This window comes from Rhinoraja longicauda, chromosome 13 (genome assembly GCF_053455715.1).
Source record: "Rhinoraja longicauda isolate Sanriku21f chromosome 13, sRhiLon1.1, whole genome shotgun sequence".
Lineage (NCBI taxonomy): Eukaryota > Metazoa > Chordata > Chondrichthyes > Rajiformes > Arhynchobatidae > Rhinoraja > Rhinoraja longicauda.
Window position 1 is genome coordinate 9,798,020 of NC_135965.1, and position 22,759 is coordinate 9,820,778.

The 22,759-nt window shown below is 43.1% G+C and overlaps 1 protein-coding gene across 1 annotated transcript; it reads left to right on the forward strand.

Annotated features, from left to right (window-relative positions):
• The first annotated feature begins 1,797 nt into the window (after positions 1–1,797).
• Positions 1,798–21,874, forward strand: LOC144599137 (apolipoprotein D-like). Its single transcript, XM_078409869.1, has 6 exons — positions 1,798–1,893; positions 4,056–4,185; positions 7,892–8,013; positions 15,283–15,362; positions 20,580–20,615; positions 21,493–21,874. Exons 2-6 carry the CDS (start codon positions 4,075–4,077, stop codon positions 21,732–21,734), a joined length of 591 nt encoding a protein of 196 aa, XP_078265995.1. The 5' UTR covers positions 1,798–1,893; positions 4,056–4,074; the 3' UTR covers positions 21,735–21,874.
• The last annotated feature ends 885 nt before the right edge of the window (positions 21,875–22,759 follow it).

The window sequence follows — 22,759 nt, forward strand, 5'->3', positions numbered from 1 at the left end:
ATAGCAAGAGGATTTGATTTTAGGAGCAGGGAGGTTCTACTGCAGTTGTACAGGGCCTTGGTGAGACCGCACCTGGAGTATTGTGTGCAGTTTTGGTCTCCTAATCTGAGGAAAGACGTCCTTGCCTTAGAGGGAGTACAGAGAAGGTTCACTAGATTGATCCCTGGGATGGCGGGACTTTCATATGAAGAAAGACTGGATAGACTAGGCTTGTACTCGCTGGAATTTAGAAGACTGAGGGGGGATCTTATAGAAACATATAAAATTCTTAAGGGGTTGGAGAGGCTAGATGCGGGAAGATTGTTTCCGATGTTGGGGGAGTCCAGAACCAGGGGTCACAGCTTAAGGATAAGGGGGAAGTCTTTTAGGACCAAGATGAGAAAACATTTCTTCACACAGAGAGTGGTGAGTCTGTGGAATTCTCTGCCACAGAAGGTAGTTGGGGCCAGTTCATTGGCTATATTTAAGAGGGAGTTAGATGTGGCCCTTTTTGCTAAAGGGATCGGGGGGTACGGAGAGAAGGCAGGTACAGGTTACTGAGCTGGATGATCAGCCATGATCATATTGAATGGCGGTGCAGGCTCGATGGGCCGAATGGCCTACTCCTGCACCTACTTTCTATGTTTCTATAGTTGGCACAAACATTGTGGGCCAAAGGGCCCATTCCTGTGCTGTACTGTTCTATGTTCTATTCTAGGTAAGTCAGGTAATGTTTGCAGGGAGAGAAAGGGAGAAACCTATGTGATATTTCAGGTGGTAAACCTTACACCAGTTCTGGTAAAAAGGTAATTGGTCTGAAAAGTAATTTCTGTTTCTGGCTTTGCCAATATTAAGTGGGCGCCATTTAATTGTTGTTTGTGGGATCTTGCTGTGTGTGCAGTATCCTATTTAGCCTGAACAGCAAACACCTGTGATTCAACAACGTTCAATCTCAAATAAGTGATGGCAGCAGAATTAGGCCATTCGGCCCATCAAGTCCACTCCACCATTCAATCATAGCTGAACTACCTCTCCCTCCCAACCCCATTCTCCTGCATTCTCCCCATAACCCTTGACACCCGTAATAAACAAGAATCTGTCTATCTCTGCCTTAAAAATATCCATTGACTTGGCCCCCACAGACTCCTGTGGCAATGAATTCCACAGATTCACCATCCTCTGACTAAAGAAATTCCTCCTCATCTCCTGCCTGAAGGCTAGTCCTTTAATTGTGAGGCTATGTCCTCTGGTCCTCGACTCTCCCACTAATGGAAACATCATCTTCACATCCACTCTATCCAGGCCATTCAGGTAAGTGCTTATGTTTCTCAAAGTGGGGGTGGGGGGGGGGGGGGGGGATGGGGGGTTGGGGGTGGGCGCGTCTGCCACAGAATAGAATAAGATCTCTAACAAACGGTGGAAACAAGTACTGTTTGAAGGCGAATCTTTGGAGCATAAAACTATCAGGGGTTTGAATTAAATAATGCCTACGATTTAAGAAATATTAATAAGATATTATGGATAGGACAGGTTTGGAGGGATATGGACCAAACGCGGGCAGGTGGGAGTAGTGTAGCTAGCACATGTTGGTCGGTGTGGGCAAGTTGGGCCGAAGGACCAGTTTCCACACCATGTCACCCTATGACCCTTTATAGCTTTAATGTACATTGTAGGAACTTGGAGCACGACACTTAGCAGACGCACACACATACACGCTCCGGCGTGTGCATGACTGTGATCTTCCCTGGGGCTGGGCTGGGATTGGTGTCACCTGTCCTGTCACATAGACCCGCTTCCCCGGTTAAGTGTTGACACGGATATAAGGATTGGTCGCGGTGCGGTGAATTAGACAGTGGCACACATCAGCTGGGACCAACTCCAGAACACACAGCACCCGCGCATCTTGTTTGCCAGGTAAGCTATATTATAAGGTTTCTTATAATATGGAGATACATTACATATAATCAGACGGATATATATATATATGTATATGTATATGTATGTATGTATGTATGTAAGTATGTATGTATGTATGTATGTATGTATGTATGTATGTATGTATGTATGTATATATATATATATATATATATATATATCCAAAGATATATATATATATATATATAATCAGACGGGTCCCTTTGACAAGTTTGCCCTCCATGAAACGTGATGGTTTTGTCTGATCTCCTGTTCCTTTGGAATATGGTTCGCCTGAAAGAGCCGGTGATCCGAGGGCTTGTTTTGTGGCTGATTTTAAGAGGAATTCTATCAGGTTAGATAGGAGCCATTAAGCCTTTTGTTTGCAGAGATTGTCGGTCTGGTTGAAGGGATATAATTAACTGCCCTGCCGAACAACGCATTTTGCCGGAATAGATGGGATTCCTAGTTACGAGAATCTTTTTTTACGAGGATGTTAGTTTTTTTCCCCATGGAAGCAGAGTCTCGACCCCCTTTCCTTCTCTCCAAAGATGCTGCCTGTCCCGCGGAGTTACTCCAGCATTTTGTGTCTATCCTCGGTGTAAGATCCTCCCGACACGGGTTCGTTTTTTACGGGCGTGGTGTAAGGGTGAATGGAGCGAGGAAAGTGATTGAAGACCGGAGTCAGGTTTTTGCTTGGAGCCCCAGCCTCCCCATGAGCAGAGAATTGCTAACTAACTGGTAACAGAGTGTGAAATAGAATGGAGCGCATTTAAGTTCAACGCTGAAGATGTTCACCGCACAGTCTCCCCGTTATAAAACTAGAACTGAAATCTTGGGACGGAAAGAACTGTTCGCACATTAACGGAGAGAGGAAGGTCGAGGATAGACCACGGGCTGGTGCTTACCCGAGAAGGGTCTGGACCAGAAACGCCACCCGTTCCTTCCACCCACAGATGCTGCCTGACCCGCTGAGTTACATTTCGCGTCTATCTTCTGCGTCAGGTTAAAGCATAAAGCAACTAAAAACAGGCCACAGTTTTCACAGTAGAACGTTTAGAGTCTGAAAGTGAACGGGAAGTGAATAATTTCAGGCTGGTGTATATATACTTAAACAAATGACATGCGCTTGTTCAACTAGAAAACCCCTTTACTTAGTGAAAAGGTAATGATCGGAAGGAGCTCGGACATTTCCATCCATATTACTGTATACCTTGAGAAAACCTATGGAAGGGGAACAGGAGCTCTTCACGATTCGTTGCCAAACTTCCCCTTCTTATGATGATTCACAAAGAGCTTCAAGCCAACGGGTCCCAGATACAGCACGGCTCCATCGAGGGGAATGGTGAGAGGCAAATGTGCAGATGTCATTTGAACATTTGTCAGTGTTGTTATCGAAGAGCGGGTCTTATTTACTCTGCAGACTCTTGTTTAAGGAAACGGAGATGCATAGAAAAGGAGCAAAGAATGAAAATATGCAAAGCAGGGAAACTGCAAACTGGGAATTACATGCTGGGGGCAGGGGTGGGAGAGGGAGATAGTCTGATCCACCCATACACCCACCCATACAACCCATATAGCCCAATCCACCCACCCATATAACCCATACAGTCCCACCAACCCACCCATCCATCCACCCACCCATAAACCCATACACCCACCTATATTCCCACCCACCCATACAACCCATCCAGCCCCACACCCACCCATACACCCACCCATACACCCACCCTCCAATACACCCATACACCCACCCATACACCCACCCACCCATACACCCACCAATACACCCACCCACCCATACACCCACCATACACCCATACACCCACCCACCCATACACCCACCAATACACCCACCCACCCATACACCCACCCATACACCCATACACCCACCCACCCCCCCACCCATACACCCACCACCCACACTCCAACCCATACACCCACCCACCAATACACCCATACACCCACCCATACACCCACCCACCCATACACCAACGCTCCCACCCATACACCCACCCACCCACCCATACACACACCCACCCACCCATACACCCACCCATGTTTTTTTCCATTTGTTTTCACGCGTCTCCTTCTATTGCTGCAACCAAAGTATCCGAGTGATGGGTGAGAAACCTACTGTGTGTATCCGCTTCCTCTTCCAGGTGCCGCCGAGAAGCTAACATGCAGGGGCTTCTGCTGTTGCTGGCTATTTCCACCTTCTGCTTCACCCGAGCAAGTAGCTCGAATCTCTGTCCCAATGTAGAAATACAACAAAATTTCACTCTGAGGAAGGTTAGTAGTTAATTATGTGGCTATATGTGATCTTTGCATTTGTTATGTGACGAGATATTCCTGGCAGCTTTTACATTGGAAAATAAGCAGCACTTGCTGAATGGTGTATGAGTTGTGTATCTGGTTCTCTCACCTTGTGGGTCTTTAGTTCTGCTGATCACCATGATCCTTTGGACTGTTAGCACAATCCCAAATAAAAAAGGTTTTAAACCATTCAGTGTTTCTCATAGAGTTGCTACATTATTCACCACGATGAAAGAAGGTAAGTGAATTCACTAAAGAGGGCAAAGGCATTGACTGTATGGCTGCCAGATGTAGATAACTCCAAGAGAAAGCTTTACATTTACCTTTGGGCAAACATGGGAGAAAGCTGTGTTCTATTCTTTTTAATGTCAATGGCAAGGCCAACATTTATTGGTCTTCCCAAACTGTTGCTGAAAAAGTGGTTGTGAGCTGCCATTGAGCATTGTTGGTGGTAACTTTCACAGTGTTATTGGGTAGGGAGTTCAAGGCTTGTGACCCTGCAATGATAAAGGACTGGCAATATATTTCTAAATGAGGACTACGAGTGTGTGACAGAGGAGAATCTGAAGGTACCTTTGTCCTTGGTGGTAGAACGCACAGCTTCATGAAGAGTTTGTAGTCGCAGTCTGGCTCATAACTTCAGTGCCATTTGTAGATGATACAGGAGAATATCACTCTAAAGGACATTCGTTGATTGTGTAAGAAGGAACTGCAGATGCTGGTTTACACCAAAGATAGACACAAAATTCCAGAGTAACTCAGCGGATCAGGCAGCATCTCTGGAGAGAAGGAATAGGTGATGTTTCAGGTCGAGACCCTTCATCAGTGAAGCGTTACCTATTCCTTTTCTCCAGAGATGCTGCCTGAGCTGCTGCATTACTCCTGCATTTTGTCTATCAGTTAATTGCGTACCTATTTGGCTGGACAAAACACAGCAGATAATAGGTGAACACAGACGAGGGGAGTTTTTGATAGGCAGATGGTAGAGGATAAAGGCCAGAGATGAAAAAAACAGAAGATGTGAGACAAAAGGATTGAAGTTGTGAATTGTAAAGCCAGAGGAAGGAATGGAGGGGGAGGGGAGAAATAGAAGGGACACAGGGGAGGGGGGGAGAAAGAGGGGTGTGGAGGAGTAAAGGGTTTGTTAGAGGTCATCTAAAATTGGAGAATTCAATGTCCATACCATTGGGTTGTGAGTGACCCAAGTGGAATAATCCTTCTTCACTTCAGTTCTGCTCTTGATAAAACAGACTTGTTATCAGTGAAAACAATATGCATGAATAGACTCCACGAAGAATATATTGCAACATGATTTTCAAAATTATAATATTGATTGAAACAGACCCTTCAGCCCACTGAGTCCATGTCGGCCATCGATTACCTGTACACACTGGTTCTATGTTATCCCACTTTTGCATCCACGATACACTTGGGGCAAATTTGCCCTCTAACAACTCCCATTCACACATTGACCAGGTAACCCTGGTTACACTTTTAACCCTCTGGTCACCAGTTTTACCCTACCGTACATAGACATTCTTCCCTTCCCTTCCCCCTCAACAACTTTCTTTCGTCTCCTTCCCAGTTCAGGTGGACGGTCTTTGATGTGAAACATTGACTCCGTTTCTCTTCCCAGCAGACCTGAGTATTTCCAGTATTTCTTTGTTTCTACTTTAGTTTTCCAGCACCTAGAACTTTGATTTTCAAGGTTAGCATACTGGCAGATTCAATGGAGAACTAGGTCACCCTCCTAACACTGGAAGATGTTTAGTTTAGTTTAGCTTAGTTTTAGTTTAGTTTAGAGATACACTTATCCATTTGTATGTAAGTGTAGAAACAGGCCCATCGGCCCACCGAGTCCACACCGACCAGCGATCCCCGCACACTAACACTATCTTACACACACTAAGGTCAATTTACAATTTTACCAAGCCAATTAACCTGAAAACCTGTACATTTTTGGAGTGTGGGAGGAAACCGGGGCTCCTGGAGAAAACCCACATGGTCACAGGGAGAACGTTCAAAATCCATACAGACATCACCCATTGTTAGGATTGAACCTGGGTCTCTGGCGCTGTAAGGCAGCAACTCTACCACTGCGCCACCGTGCCGCTCCCATTCTGGGATTGCTAGGATTTCCGACAGGAATGGAAAACAGAAATAGAAATGGATAGGTGACATTTCAGATCGAGACCCATCTTCAGACTGATCACGTTTCCTATCCACATTCCACAGGGGTGCTGCCTGACCTGCTGAATTACTCACACTTTGAGTGTTTTTTTCATTAACCAGCATCTGCAGTTCCTTGCTTCGACTGAGTTACAGATGTTCTTGAAATAATGTTGGTGTCAGTTGAATTCGTGCAATGGGTGTGTTTTCCATGAGACCTCGGCAACATTTCTTCCATCGAACGGGTCCAAAGACAGGCAGCTCGTTTTGTTACAAATACCTATGAGAGAGAGAAGCGAGTGTTACCGAACTTCTAAATTCATTGGGATGAAACACTCTCCAAGACAGACGTAAAGCCCACCATTTGACCTGTTTTTACAAAATGTTAAATGGTCAGCTCGACATAGATTACCACATCTACACCAAACCCAAACCTATCAGGAGTAGACGAGGGCACTCGATTCAATTTGAGATGCCAGCTATCGACAGATGTATATTCATTCTCCCCTCGCACAATTAAAGCATGGAATAGTCTTCACCCTACTATAGTTACTCAACCAGACGCAACTAAATTTAAGACGGCTCTTCTTCTCCAAGAAGCCCTTCTTGCTTAAGTCCATACTCCGCCACCTCAAGTTTAAATTCCATTTGGAATATTTTGGAGGACCAAGAACCAAGAACACCATCCGATTCAAAACTTGAGGGTATTGTTGCAACGATACCCAAAGAGATATTTATTCCTTAATTTAAAAAAATCTTCAATTAAGTATTTTTGATATATAGTAGTAAATCAATCCTTTTGACGCTGTGAATATGTTTATGGTTTAGGGTGGACATTAATGCTTTAAAACAAGACAGATGTCAGAAGGGTCTCGACCTGAAACATTACCCATTCCTTCTATGCAGAGATGCTTCCTGTCCTGCTGAGTTACTCGAGCATTTTGTGTCTATCTGTAGATCATTAATTTTTATTTTCTTAATTTGGCTCATTGGTTCTGAAGTCTACAATGAGACCAGAATGTTATGGTTTCAAATAAATTCCGAACATTTATTCTATTTTATCATTTCAGTGCAGTTCCAAGGGAGCACTGATTTACTTGGAACACAATTGTGCAATGTAATCTGATTCATCTCTTGAGGGAAAGTGTTTTGGATGAAATTGTAGGCAAAGATCCATCTGATTTTCAGGTACACAAAAGATTACATTGCACATTTTTGTAGATTATTTTATTACTCTTATTTTATTTCTCCAATGTACTATCTGATAACCATAAACATGATATCAAATTGTCATTTGTTGCACTGCTGTTTCAGAACTTGCTATATAAATGAATTGTAAGAAAACAATGATTGCACCCAAGCACAGAAACTACCTGATTCTTCACTTTGGAATAATTTGAAGATGACAGGGCTTCTGAAGTGGTTGAATTTGTTGGCTTTTTTTGAGTTATTTCCCAGGACTGTGATCAGTATACGCAGCCAAAATAAACCAGGATGTTTTTTTTGTCCATAGTACTTGGGGATATGGCATGAGATTGAACGACTTCCCACACATTTTGTTTCCGGTCAATGCGTTTCAGAAAAATACACCCTGGATGATGGCGGTTGGATAAAGCTTAATACAGTGGAGAGGTTGTAAGTATTCCACACATCGATGGAGAAAAAAACAAGACCAAAATCAAAGGCATAAATGTTCTAACATTTTGGACATGCAAAGAATGCAGTTTTAAAATCAGGACCTCCAAAGAAGCTCTTGAAGCTAATTTGAATTATATTTGAACAGATACCGTACCAAAGACGTACAGGTATGTAGGTTAATTGGCTGGGTAAATGTAAAAATTGTCCCTCGTGGGTGTGGGATGGTGTTGATGTGCGGGGATCGCTGGGCGGCGCGGACTTGGTGGGCCGAAAAGGCCTGTTTCCGGCTGTATATATATGATATGATGATGATATACCAAAGCCTTGTTCAGCATAAATTTTGTTTGGTTACTCCAGAAGTGTCAAAGCCCAATATCTGCATTACCATCCTAAGCAAAATGTTACAATTGGTAATAAGTTACTTTGTGCAGGTGTCATTAACAACTTTCTTTAACTGATTTCTCCAAAGAATCAAAATAAGGCAAAAATGAAACCTAAGTGAAAGGAGAACATATTAACAATACAGTGGTAACATAGGCCACATAGGTCAATAGGCTACTGACGAAGCCATCTGCCTACATTGGTTGTGGCATAGATTTGGGATGTTATGTTACAATTTTACAAAACACTGGTTAGGCTCCACTAGGTGTATTTTATGCAATTTTGGTTGCTGCACTTTAGGAAAGATTTGATAGCGCTGGAAAGAGCTCAGAGGAGATTCATCAGAATGTTGCCTAGATTGGAGGATTTTAGAGAGATTGGATAAACTGGGCTTGATTTCATTGGAGCAAAGCATGCTGAGAGTGACCTGACAGAGTACATGAAAGGTGTAGAAAGGAACTGCAGATGTCAGTTTACACTGAAGATAGACACAAAGTGCAGACAGACACAAAGTGCACTCCAGTCTCTCTGGAGCGAAGGAATAGGTGACTTTTCAGGTCAAGGCAGACAGTTCTTCGGACAGAGATATAATGGCAAAGATATAATGTGTAGGCCGGGGCTTTCTTTTGGAAATTAGGCTGGCGGAGAGGGATTGCCTGTTCACTCAGATAAGTCGTGAATTTTTTGTTGCCACTAGATTCACAATCTATGTCCTTCTCACTCTGTGAGGAAAATTCAAAAACTTGTCAGTATTGCCCCTCGGGCCCTGATCTTAATTCTAACATCTTCACCTTTTGGGGAAACCAGATGACATCCATGCTGGGCTCACTGTTACAATTGTAGATGGGCCTGAGGTAACAATCTGTTTACCTCACCAGTTTGTCCTTGCCATAGATTCAGTGGAGATAAATTTGGTTTCTGATGAAAGGAAAGGAGTGGGATTTGGAGGCAGGAGAGTCTGCAGATGCTGGAATCTTGAGTAAAATCAATGTGTTGGAGGAACTCAACAGGTCAGGCAGCATCCATGGTGGGAAATGGACATTATGGTTGCCACCCTTCTTCAAACTGATGCAGTAGACAGAGGATACCAGGTAGAATGAGGTGAGGAAAGGGGTGGGGCAAGCGCTGGGAAGTAATAGGTAGATCCAGGTAAGGAGCTGATTAGCACTTGAGTCGGGTGGGGGGGAGAAGGGTGAAGATAGTAACCAAGGCTGGAGGTGATAAGTAGAGAAGGCAAAGGGGGTGTGAATGGGGAGTAAAATGTTCAACTATAGGGAGGGATGGTGGATGGATGGGAACAGGGGAGGGTGGAGAAGAAAAATGAGAGACCCAGTGGAGTGAGTGGTCAGCTTGAACTCCCGGTTACTAGCCATTTCAATTCCCCTCACCAGTCCCATGTTGACCTGTCTGTCCTTGGCCTCCAAAATAGCCACAGAGAGAGGCCATGCACAAACTGGAAGCACAGCACCCCCTTGGTTAGACTAAGACCTAATAGCAAGAATGTTAAATTCTCCAATTTTGGGCAAATCCTTGCTCTCCACTTCTTCTACCCAGCTGTGCCCCCACATTTCTCCATTCCCCTTACCTGTGTCACCCAGTTCCTTCCTCCTCCACCACCTCTTACATCTGCTCATCACCCACCCCTCCCTACTAGGGGTCCCCCATTTTTGATTCCACTGTTCCCTTCCACCCATCACCCCTCTGAAGAAGGGTCTCGACCCGAAACATCACCCTTTACTTCTCTCCAGAGATGCTGCCTGTCTTGCCGAGTTACTCCAGCATTTTGTGTCTATCTTTGGTTTAAACCAGCATCTGCAGTTCCTTACTACACATCCCTCCCTCCAGTTCTATCTTACACTCATCGCCTTTTCTTTCTTATCATCCACCATTTGCACCCTTTTATCTTCTCCAGCCTTGGTTACCATCTCCACCCTTCTCTCCCCTATGTGTCTCATCTTCCAATCAACCTTCTGGATTACCTGGATCTATCAACCATTTACCAACTCTTGCCCCACCCCTCCCCCTGGGCTACCCTTCGGCTACACCATCAGTTTGACGAAGGATCCCAACCCAAAATGCCAACTGTCCATTTCCCTTCCCAGACTCTGCCTGACCCACTGAGATCCTCCAGCAGTTTGGATTTTTCTCAAGGGTGAGATTTGTCGAGCTAGGCTTGCTCCTGTTTTTAACTGCTCACCTGCTTCATTTCCGTTGGGCATCAGCTCTTTCATGTGAAGAGTAAAATGGTTCTCTGGATCAACATTTAAAAGATATTTAGACATGTACATGGATAGGGAAGAAAAGGTTGCGAGGGATTGGGTATCTTTGTCTGCATGGGCAAGTTGGACAAAGTGGTTGTTTCCATGCTGTTTCACTCTGTGCCTCTATAATTGGCAATTTATAAAATTGCTAACACTCACTCCATGCATTCAGTGATGTTCATGGACAGTGAGGTGGCATGACACTAGAAAAAATTTGCTGAAAATGTCCATTCTCAGCTTTTCTCCACTTCCCATCTTAGACAATAGACAATAGACAATAGGTGCAGGAGTAGGCCATTCGGCCCTTCGAGCCAGCACCGCCATTCAATGTGATCATGGCTGATCATTCTCAATCAGTACCCCGTTCCTGCTTTCTCCCCATACCCCCTGACTCCGCTATCCTTAAGAGCTCTATCTAGCTCTCTCTTGAATGTATTCAGAGAATTGGCCTCCACTGCCCTCTGAGGCAGAGAATTCCACAGATTCACAACTCTCTGACTGAAAAAGTTTTTCCTCATCTCAGTTCTCTTCTACTAAGTCTGAAGAAGGGTCTCGACTCGAAACGTCACCCATTCCTTCTCTCCGGAGATGCTGCCTGGCCCGCTGAGTTACTCCAGCATTTTGTGTCTATCTTCCCTCTTCCACTAAACCCCTCTATCCTGGGAAAAAGACTGTGACCTTATCTGTGACTCTCGTGATTTTATGTACCTCTGTAAGACCACCCCTCAGCTCCTATTCTCCAGGGAAAATAGTCCCAGCCTTCTATCTAAAGCCATCCTATCTGGGCAACATCCTTGTGGATCTTATCTGTACTTTTTCCAGTTTAATAATATCCTTCCTGTAGTTAGGTAATCAGAACTCTACACTATAAACTATATTCCTCAATGTCTTAGACAGCGAGATGGATTCTTAGAACAGCTTGTACTGGAGCCTACCAGGGAGAAGGCAATTCTGGATTGAGTGTTGTGTAATGATCCTGATCTGATAAGGGGACTAGAGGTAAAAGAGCCATTATGAGGCAGTGATCACAACATGATAAGTTTTACTCTGCAAATGGAAAGGCAGAAGGGAAAATCGGAAGTGTCAGTATTACAGTATAGCAAAGGGGATTACAGAGGCATGAGGCAGGAGCTGGCCAAAATTGACTGGAAGGAGGCCCAAGCAGGGAAGACGGTAGAACAGCAATGGCAGGTATTCCTGGGAATAATGCAGAGGTTGCAGGATCAATTTATCCCAAAGAGGCGGAAAGACTCTAAGGGGAGTAAGAGACACCTGTGGCTGACAAGGGAAGTAAAGGACAGCATAAAAATTAAGGAGAGGAAGTATAACATAGCAAAGAAGAGTGGGAAGACAGGGGATTGGGACTCTTTTAAAGAGCAACAAAAGTTAACTAAAAAGGCAATACGGGGAGAAAAGATGAGGTACGAGGGTAAACTAGCCAATAATATAAAGGAGGATAGCAAAAGTTTTTTTACGTACGTAAAGAGGAAAAAAATAGTCAAGGCAAATGTGGGTCCCTTGAAGACAGAAGCAGGGGAATTTATTATGGGGAACAAAGAAATGGCAGACGAGTTAAACCGTTACTTTGGATCTGTCTTCACTGAGGAAGATACACACAATCTCCCAAATGTTCTAGGGGCCGGAGAACCTAGGGTGACGGAGGAACTGAAGGAAATCCACATTAGGCAGGAAATGGTTTTGGGTAGACTGATGGGACTGAAGGCTGATAAATCCCCAGGGCCTGATGGTCTGCATCCCAGGGTACTTAAGGAGGTGGCTCTAGAAATAGTGGAAGCATTGGAGATCATTTTTCAATGTTCTATAGATTCAGGATCAGTTCCTGTGGATTGGAGGATAGCAAATGTTATCCCACTTTTTAAGAAAGGAGGGAGAGAAAAAACGGGTAATTATAGACCAGTTAGTCTGACATCAGTGGTGGGGAAGATGCTGGAGTCAATTATAAAAGACGAAATTGCTGAGCATTTGGATAGCAGTAACAGGATCATTCCGAGTCAGCATGGATTTACGAAGGGGAAATCATGCTTGACAAATCTATTGGAATTCTTTGAGGATGTAACTAGGAAAATTGACAGGGGAGAGTCAGTGGATGTGGTGTACCTCGACTTTCAGAAAGCCTTCGACAAGGTCCCACATAGGAGATTAGTGGGCAAAATTAGAGCACATGGTATTGGGGGTAGGGTACTGACATGGATAGAAAATTGGTTGACAGACAGAAAGCAAAGAGTGGGGATAAATGGGTCCCTTTCGGAATGGCAGGCAGTGACCAGTGGGATACCGCAAGGTTCGGTGCTGGGACCCCAGCTATTTACGATATACATTAATGACTTAGATGAAGGGATTAAAAGTACCATTAGCAAATTTGCAGATGATACTAAGCTGGGGGGGTAGTGTGAATTGTGAGGAAGATTCAATAAGGCTGCAGGGTGACTTGGACAGGTTGTGTGAGTGGGCGGACACATGGCAGATGCAGTTTAATGTAGATAAGTGTGAGGTTATTCACTTTGGAAGTAAGAATAGAAAGGCAGATTATTATCTGAATGGTGTCAAGTTAGGAAGAGGGGATGTTCAACGAGATCTGGGTGTCCTAGGGCATCAGTCACTGAAAGGAAGCATGCAGGTACAGCAGGCAGTGAAGAAAGCCAATGGAATGTTGGCCTTCATTACAAGAGGAGTTGAGTATAGGAGCAAAGAGGTCCTTCTACAGTTGTACCGGGCCCTGGTGAGACAGCACCTGGAGTACTGTGTGCAGTTTTGGTCTCCAAATTTGAGGAAGGATATTCTTGCTATTGAGGGCGTGCAGCGTAGGTTCACTAGGTTAATTCCCGGAATGGCGGGACTGTCGTATGTTGAAAGGCTGGAGCAATTAGGCTTGTATACACTGGAATTTAGAAGGATGAGGGGGGATCTTATTGAAACATATAAGATAATTAGGGGATTGGACACATTAGAGGCAGGAAACATGTTCCCAATGTTGGGGGAGTCCAGAACAAGGGGCCACAGTTTAAGAATAAGGGGTAGGCCATTTAGAACGGAGATGAGGAAGAACTTTTTCAGTCAGAGAGTGGTGAAGGTGTGGAATTCTCTGCCTCAGAAGGCAGTGGAGGCCAGTTCGTTGGATGCTTTCAAGAGAGAGCTGGATAGAGCTCTTAAGGATAGCGGAGTGAGGGGGTATGGGGAGAAGGCAGGAACGGGGTACTGATTGAGAGTGATCAGCCATGATCGCATTGAATGGCGGTGCTGGCTCGAAGGGCTGAATGGCCTACTCCTGCACCTATTGTCTATTGTCTATTGTCTATTAACATGACATCCCAACCAGTCTATGAACTGACTGTAGAAAACAAGCATGCCATATGCTTTTTTTACCACCCTGTCTCTCTGTGTTGCAACTTCGAAGGAATTAGGCACATGTTCCCTTAGGCCTCTCTGCTCTACAACACTCCCCAGGACTCTCATTTATTGTGCCCTGGTTTATCATCCCAAATGCATCACTTCACATTTGACTGAGTTAAATTCCATCTGCCATTCCCTGGCCTACTTTTCCAGTTGATCTAGTTTTTGCGGTAATCTTAAATAACCATCACTGTCTTCTGCACCATTAATTTTGGTGTCAGCTTGAAATCTACCAACCATGTCCACTACATTGTCACCCAAATCAGTAATATAGATGGCAAACTACAGGGATCTAGCATGGATCCCCATTAAACACCACTGGTCACAGGCCTCTAATTTGGAAACAAAAAACCTCCACTTCTACCCTCTTGCTCTCATCACCAGGACAATGTCTTTATCCATTTGGCTCGCTCACCCTGGATCCCATGTGATCTAACCTTCTGGACTAATCTACCATATGCTGCCTTATCAAAGGCCTTGCTAAAGTTCATGTAGATAACATCCACCACCCCGACCTTGTCTGTCCTCTTGGTCACCTCTTCAAAAACCTCAATCAAATTTAAGGGGCACAATTTCCCACGAGAAATGCTGCACTGGCTTTCGCTAATCAGTCCTTGCCTTTCCAAATGCAGCTGGATCTTGCATCTCACAATCCTCTCTGTTAACAACAGCACTGATATTAGGCTTACCAGCCTGTAGTTCTATGGTTAGCCTTGCAAAAGCACAGCATTAGGCACCGTGTAGTCTTCCCGTATCTCACCTGTGGCTAACAATAATGCAAATATCCATGCTAGGACCCCAGCAATTTCTTTCCTGGATTCCCACATGTACTAGGATATATTTTGTCAGGCCCTGGGGACCTCTCCACCTTTATGCTCGTCAAGACTGACAGCATCTTCTCTTTTTTGTGAGGTGGATATATTTCAGGACATCACTTGAAATCCACAACCTTCTTCATCGTAAGTAAGAAGTAAATTCTGCTACATGGTCAGTAAACCTTTTGTTCTGTAGATGTCCTAAACATGTCCCTTTAGTGAATGAAGTGGATCCTGCAATGCTACATGGCTAATTGAATGAGGAGCCAGTTCTTCATTTGCTTTCCTCTGCTGATTGAGCCAGATGTTCACTGACTGCACTTGAGACCTCAAAAATATGGTAACGCTGGAAAGATTATTCATTTTATTCAAAACCAATAAATATGTGCTTTTTCCAGGGAGAATGGTTCTTTGCAACATTATGAGGGAGACCTAGTTCCAACCACTTTGAATGTAACAGCTACTCTTCAATATAAATGTAAGTATACAAAGTTGGGAGAAATATATATTTATTGTTTTAATGACTTGTCAAATTTCTCCATAATATTAATCACCTTTTGGCTTCTCATCGGCTACTTCTAAGCAAACTTAAAAATGAAGTGACTTGGTTGTTACACATTGACTGGGGCATTGAAATGTCAGTGATCCCACCTGTGCCATGCTAGTGCTTAAGATGAGAGCCTACTTGTAGTTAATGTAGTTTGCTCATTCTATCTATAGAAGATTCCATTCCGTGACCACAGAGAATTCGTTAGGTTCTTCCATGTTCCATGAAGAGAGAATTTCACGCTTCCATCATGTCTGTGGAAGAATAATATATCACGTGATAGCAGACACTCTGTTCCAAGTGATGAGATTACCAGGTAGATGGAGAAAAAGTTTGAAAGATGTGCTCAAAGCCTTGGAGAAGCATGGGACACTCCAACCATCTCCCGCAAAGTTCTTTCCTATGTCTGCTCAAAATAGTGAAGTATTGTGAAACTCAGGTTCCATCAATGGGAGCATATATAGGTCCGAAGTAAATTTAGTTTAGTTTAGTTTAGAGACACAGTATGGAAACATGTCTCTTTTCCCTTTACCCTGAAGAAGGATCTCGACCTGAAATGTCACCTATCCCTTTTCTCCAGATATGCTGTCTGACCTGCTGAGTTACTCCAGCTTTTTGTGTCTATCTATGGAAAAAAACCCTTTGGTTCACCAAGCCCATACTTACTATTGTTCAACCGTTCACACTAATTCTATGTTGTCCCACTTTCTCATCCAGTCCTTTTGCACTAGGAACAATTTCCTGAGGCCAATTAACCTACAAACCCACACATCATTGAGATGTGGGAGGAAACCAGATTCCCTGGATGAGAGTGAACATGCCAACTCCACATGGACAGCACACAAAGTTAGGGTTCTCTGGCGCTGTGAAACAGCAGATCAATCAGCTGTGTCACTGTGCCACCTTTAAATGATGGAAGGAGCACACCATCTTACAAACCACCCTTCCAGTATTCTCTTGCAGAGAGAAGGGGCTTGTTTTTATCTCCCTAAATCTCCAATTCTGATTTTATTGGCCTCCACCATCAAAAATCCTTTATGTAGAAACAAGGAACTGCAGATGCTGGTTTACAAACAAAGGCACAAAGTGCTGGAGTAACTCAGTGGGTCAGGCAGCATCTCTGGAAAACACGGATAGGTGACGTTTAAGTTTGGGACCCTTCTTCAGACTTTTGGGGTTGGGACCCTTTAGAGTCTGAAGAAAGGTCCCGAACAGTAGCGCAATGGTAGAGTTGCTGCTTTACAGCGAATGCAGCGCCGGAGACTCAGGTTCGATCCTGACTACGGGTGCTGCACTGTAAGGAGTTTGTACGTTCTCCCCGTGACCTGCGTGGGTTTTCTCCGAGATCTTCGGTTTCCTCCCACACTCCAAAGACGTACAGGTATGTAGGTTCATTGGCTGGGTAAATGTAAAAATTGTCCCTAGTGGGTGTAGGATAGTGTTAATGTGCGGGGATCACTGGGCGGCACGGACTTGGTGGGCCGAAAAAGGCCTGTTTCCGGCTGTATATATATGATATGATCACCAGCCCATGTTCTCAAGAATTGCTCTCTGTCCTGCTCAGTTTCTCCAGCAGTTTGTGCCTACATTGATAAAACACATTTATGTCCCCTGATCTAACATGTTTTGAGAAGAAAAATTGTTTTATTGTCATATGTCTCGAAACAGAATGACAAAATTCTTACTTGCAGCAGCACAACAGATATGTAAACATATTACTCTGTAAAACCCATAATAAACAACAGAGAAAAGTTCAGTATTTATATTTAAAAAAACCAAATAAATAGACAATAGTAGTGCTTGTATGATGCACTTTGAAATAATGGTGACATATGATTAATTGGCTCATCGTTTAAAAAGCTGTGCTTCAATATTACTTAATTGCAAACCTGGAAAGTTTGTTACATAAGTATAGAATTCATAACTTTGAACACAGGTCATGATTTTTAATCTTCTTATCCATATTCCATAGAATGGGAAGGTTGTTAATAAATATTTCTTGACATATCGACTGGTGTGGGCAAGTTGGGCCAAAGGGCCTGTTTCCATTCTGTATCACTCTATGACCTCTCTACTTGCATATGTTTTTTTTAAATGAATAAGCATCAAACTTCATGCAGGAGAAATTTGAGCCATTTTAGGATGTTTTGTTTGGCATTAATTGACCAGAGCTGGTACTGTAAAACCTGTCCCTGCACCTCCTCCCTCACTTTCATCCAGAGCCCCAACAGCGCTTATAGGAGAGACAGATCCACTCCCGGTGCTCCCAATGTGGCCTCCTCTACATCGAAGGGACAAGGCACAGGCAAGGCAACCATTTCACAAGCACTTATGCCGTGTCCACCAATGCTGCTGGACTTTCTGATTGCCAGCCATTTTAGCTCCCATTCCCATTCCCATACTGACCTTTCTGTCCTTGGCCTCTTCCACTGTCAGAGTGAGGCCACACACAAACTGAAAGAACAACACCTCATATTTCGCTTGGGTAGCTCATCCCAATGGTATGAATATCGAATTCTCTAATTTCAAGTAAAACCTGTGACCCCCACTTCTTACTTCTTTCCCCATCCCCCTATGCACACACTGTGTAACTACCCCATCGACCTGTTCTTTTCCCTTCCTCTGTTTGCTCTCCCTCCTCCAAGTCCCTCAATTTCCCTGTTATCCCTCTTCTTCCTCCTTCCACTAGATCTATATCCCTCGCTCCAGCTTTACGTTTCACTCCTCTCCTTCTTTCATCATCTGCCACCCTTATTTCTCCATTTCACCGTGGTCAAAGATATGAAAGGATCATATCTTTTCATCTCCTTTTAACACTAAAACCATTCATCTGCCTATCAAGCCTCCCCCTTCCCCTTATCCATGCCCACCTATCACTTATCAGGCTTTGACCCACCCCTAACGCACTTCCCCAACTTTATTTACACCATACCATCAACCTGAAGATGTGTCCCAATCCGAAATGTTGTCTGTCCATTTCCCTCCACAGATGCTGTCTGACACACTGAGTTCCTACATCACTTTTTATTTTGCTCAAGATTCCAGCATCTGCAATCTCTTGTGTCAGTATTAAGCTGCAGTTAAGGATTGCAAACTGACAGTACTGATAACATCGCACTGCAAGGTCATGGTTGCAATGAAATTGGGTGTTTGAACTAGGTGAATACAAGGGGAGATATAAGGAAAAACATCCTTCTTCAGACATTTGGATTATTGTGTGCAGTTTTGGCCACCCTGTTATAGGAAAGATGTTACAGGAAAGATGTTGTTAAGGTGGATAAGGTGCAGAGAAGATTTATGAGGATGTTGCCAGGACTCGAGGGCCTGAGCTACAGGGAGAGGTTGAGCAGGCTAGAACTTTATTTCTTGGAGTGCAGGTGGATGAGGGGTGATCTTGTAGAGGTGTATAAGATCATAAGGGGAATAGACACGGTCAATGCTCAGTCTTTTACCCAGGGTAGGGGAATCAAAAACCAGAGGACATAGATTTAAGGTGAGGGGGGAAAGATTTCATAGCGAACTGAGGGGAAACTTTTTTACACAAAGGATGGTGGGTATATGGAACGAGATGTCAGAGTACTATCACAACGTTTAAAAGACATTTGGACAGGTACATGGATAGGATAGGGTTAGAATGATATAGGCAACACAGGCATGTGTGACTTGTGTCGATGTGACATGTTGGTCGGCGTGGGCAAGTTGGGCCGAACGACCTGTTTCCACACTGACTCTATGTTGCCTGACCCAATGAGCATTGAGATGACAAACTGTTCATTTATCCCTAGATTTTAAGTAGAACTCTAGGCTGAAAAAAATGGCACATCTTCCAGAGCTCTTTCAAATAATGGTCAAAGTAATTGGGTTTTATAGCAGAGGCTGAAAATTTCAGCCTCAGAGTTTCTGATGTTCAACTGGAGGATATCTGCATCCCAATGTCGGACAGGCAGCATATCAATAAATGGAAATCAAAAAAAGGGAACATCTCAAACAGAAGCAGAAAATGCTGGAAATTGAGCTGGAAATACTGTTGGAAATAATGCCGAGGCTTTATCCAACACCGGTGATGACACATTTGGAATATTGTGAGCAGCTTTGGGCTCCACATCTGTGGAAGGATGTGCTGGCTTTGGAGAGGGTCCAGAGGTGGTTTACAAGAATAATCCCAGGGATGACTGAGTTAACATATGATGAGCGTTTGACGGCTCTGGGACTGTACTCGCTGGAGCTTAAGATTGGGGGGGGGGGGGGACCTCATTGAAACCTTCTGGATAAAGAAAGGTCTAGATAGAGCGGACATGGAATATATGTTTCCAGTATTTGGAGAGTCTAGAACCAGAGGGCACAGCCTCAGAATAAAAGGATGTACCTTCAAAGTGGAGATGAGGAGGAATTTCTTTAGTCAGAGGATAGTGAATCTGTGGAGTTCATTGCCACAGACGGCTGTGGAGGAAAGACATTTGGGTATTTTTTTAAGGCTTAGATTGATTAGGAAGGGCATCAAAGATCAGGGGGAGAAGGCAAGAGATTGGGGTTGAGAGGGAACCATAGATCAGTCATGATTGAATAGACTTCATGGGCTGAATGGCCGAGTTCTGCTCCTATGTCTGATGGTCTTATGGAAATATTTCATAGGTCAGGTCATACCTGTGGAAAGTGAAACAGAATTATTATATTATATTATATTATATTATATTATATTATATTATATTATATTATATTATATTATATTATATTATATTATATTATATTATATTATATTATATTTTATATTTATTATATTATAAAGGTTACAGACCCAGTCAGTTCTATTGAACAATCTAGCAAGATATTTGATAATACAGCTAATTTTTGTCATAATGGTATTAAAATATTGTAAGAAAACTATGTCCATTCTTGTATGAATTTTTGTGCATTTTGTTTAAAATATGCAGATACTCAATGTTAAGTTTTGATGTTTCTTTTTGAAAATGCAATGTTTCACATTATCCATTGCCTGGTCAGGTATGTGCCACTCGGCTTTCTTTAGAAAGTATGAGAGGCATGCAATTAGGCTGGGTTTCAATGCTTGTACTTATAAAGTGATGGATATTCTTAATTCTAGTTTTTTTTTGTTCGTGCTAACTAGCCCTTTTGTTTTTGTTAATTTAGCAGGACTTCCATTTCAAAGTATTCCAGATTTGTCTGGTATGTACTTTCTTTTCAACTTGTATAATGTTTCATTTAGATCAAGTGTTGTTTCTTAAGCTAATGTTGAGCCTCTGATATAATGGTATAATGGTCAAGTTAATGGCATAGGAAGGGAAGGGATGAAGGGACTGGAGCTTGCACGCCCATGGATCTAGACAAAGCAGCAATTCACTTGCACTTCTTCCAATCTAGTGCAATGCCTTGGTGTTTATAATGTGATCTCCCCAAAACACCGGGGAAACCAAAAGTAAATTATGTAATCGCTTTGTGGAGCAATTACATCCAATCCTCTTTATCTGCCATTTTAATTTCTAAGGCAGCCCCACTCTGATTTTTCAATCTATGATCTCATGCACTGTTACAATGAGGCCATGATAGCTTGAGGAACAATACCTCATTTTCAGTCTAGGCCCATTGCAGCATTTCAATTCAATAGAGGGGTTTTTTCCATTTTAGATTTCCATTTCCTCCCTCTTTCTGATTGTGTCTAAACAGGTCATCTTTGCCTGCCACTGTTTTACATCACTGTCTCACAGCTTCGCATTAGCAACAGCTCGCACAGACAAAGAAGCGTTGTGGGCTTCTCCACCACTGAAAACAAACTTGTTTTCGCTATTTTTTCTCATTTTTTATGTTTTTTTGACAACAGTGAAACTGTGTTTTTTATTAAATATCTACACATGAAAGGCCAACTAATTAGGCAACTTATGGACTTGAACGTCATGTGCATCTGATGCGTATATTTTGCATGTTGTTTGCCATTTATTCTAATTTTAAAGCATTATTGGTTGAAGATAATTTTGTGTAACAGTTAGTGAAATGGAAATAACTTGCTTTAATCCTGATTAACATTTTGGGTGGTGTGTTTCTGCAGAGTTCTCCTTTGTCCCATACATCGTATTATCCACTAACTACACCAGTTATTCGCTGGTTTACTCCTGCGTCCCCAAGATTCCTTTTCATTGGGGTTTTGCAGAATATGCTTGGATTCTGGCAAGAGAACGACACCTGCCAGAAAAGGTCATTCTCGACCTGCATAAGATCCTGGAGAAGAATAATATTCCATTTGAAGAAATGATTAAAACTCATCAAGAAAATTGCCCTCAATATACATAGAGCGTTGTGCAGAATAAATTCGAAATCAACAAGTAAATCTGGAAAAAAAATTATCTTTAGTTTTCATAATTGTACTCTACAATTGTATTAGTATAATTTGGATTATATCATTCATGCTGAAGTGTCACTGTTGGGCATGAAATGAGTGTAAGTTACTTTGACTAAAAGTGGGCCATAATAAACATTTCCTAAACATGGGCAGTTGTCAACATTTGCCTCTTTTCAGGTCTGTGGTGATTGTGAAATATTGCTCAGTTCATCATTACATTTATTGACTCACAATATCTGTATAGAGATGTTTTTCACAAATTTCAAAGGAACCTACTATGAACAAACTGGCATAAACAGAGGTGTAGGAAGGAACTGCAGATGCTGGTTTAAACCAAAGAGAGACAAAAAATGCTGGAGTAACTCAGCGGGACAGGCAGCACTCCTGGAGAGAAGGAATGGGTGATGTTTCAGGTCGAGGCCCTTCTTCAGACTGAAGAAGGGTCTTGACCCAAAACGTCACCCATTCCTTCTCATCAGAGATGCTGCCTGTCCCACTGAGTTAGTCCAGAAATCTGTGCCTATGTTTGGCATAAACAGATAATGGCTTTGATTGTATTGATAGACAATAGGTGCAGGATAGGCCATTCGGCTCTTCGAGCCAGCACCACCATTCAATGTGATCATGGCTGATCATTCTCATCAGTACCCCATTCCTGCCTTCTCCCCATACCCCCTGACTCCACTATCCTTAAGAGCTCTATCTAGCTCTCTCTTGAATGCATTCAGAGAATTGGCCTCCACTGCCTTCTGAGGCAGAGAATTCCACAGATTTACAACTCTGACTGAAAAAGTTTTTCCTCATCTCCGTTCTAAATGGCCTACCCCTTATTCTTAAACTGTGGCCCCTGGTTTTGGACTCCCCTAACATTGGGAACATGTTTCCTGCCTCTAACGTGTCCAACCTCTTAATAATCTTATAAGTTTCGATAAGATCCCCTCTCATCCTTCTAAATTCCAGTGTATACAAGGCTAGT

What these genes read in the sequence shown, in the direction of transcription:
- LOC144599137 (XM_078409869.1), top strand. Translation starts at nt 4,075, where the DNA reads ATGCAGGGGCTTCTGCTGTTGCTGGCTATTTCCACCTTCTGCTTCACC. An exon ending in AAAATTTCACTCTGAGGAAG is followed by an intron (nt 4,186 to 7,891) that starts GTTAGTAGTTAA and finishes TTTTGTCCATAG; the next exon opens with TACTTGGGGATATGGCATGA. An exon ending in CTTAATACAGTGGAGAGGTT is followed by an intron (nt 8,014 to 15,282) that starts GTAAGTATTCCA and finishes TGCTTTTTCCAG; the next exon opens with GGAGAATGGTTCTTTGCAAC.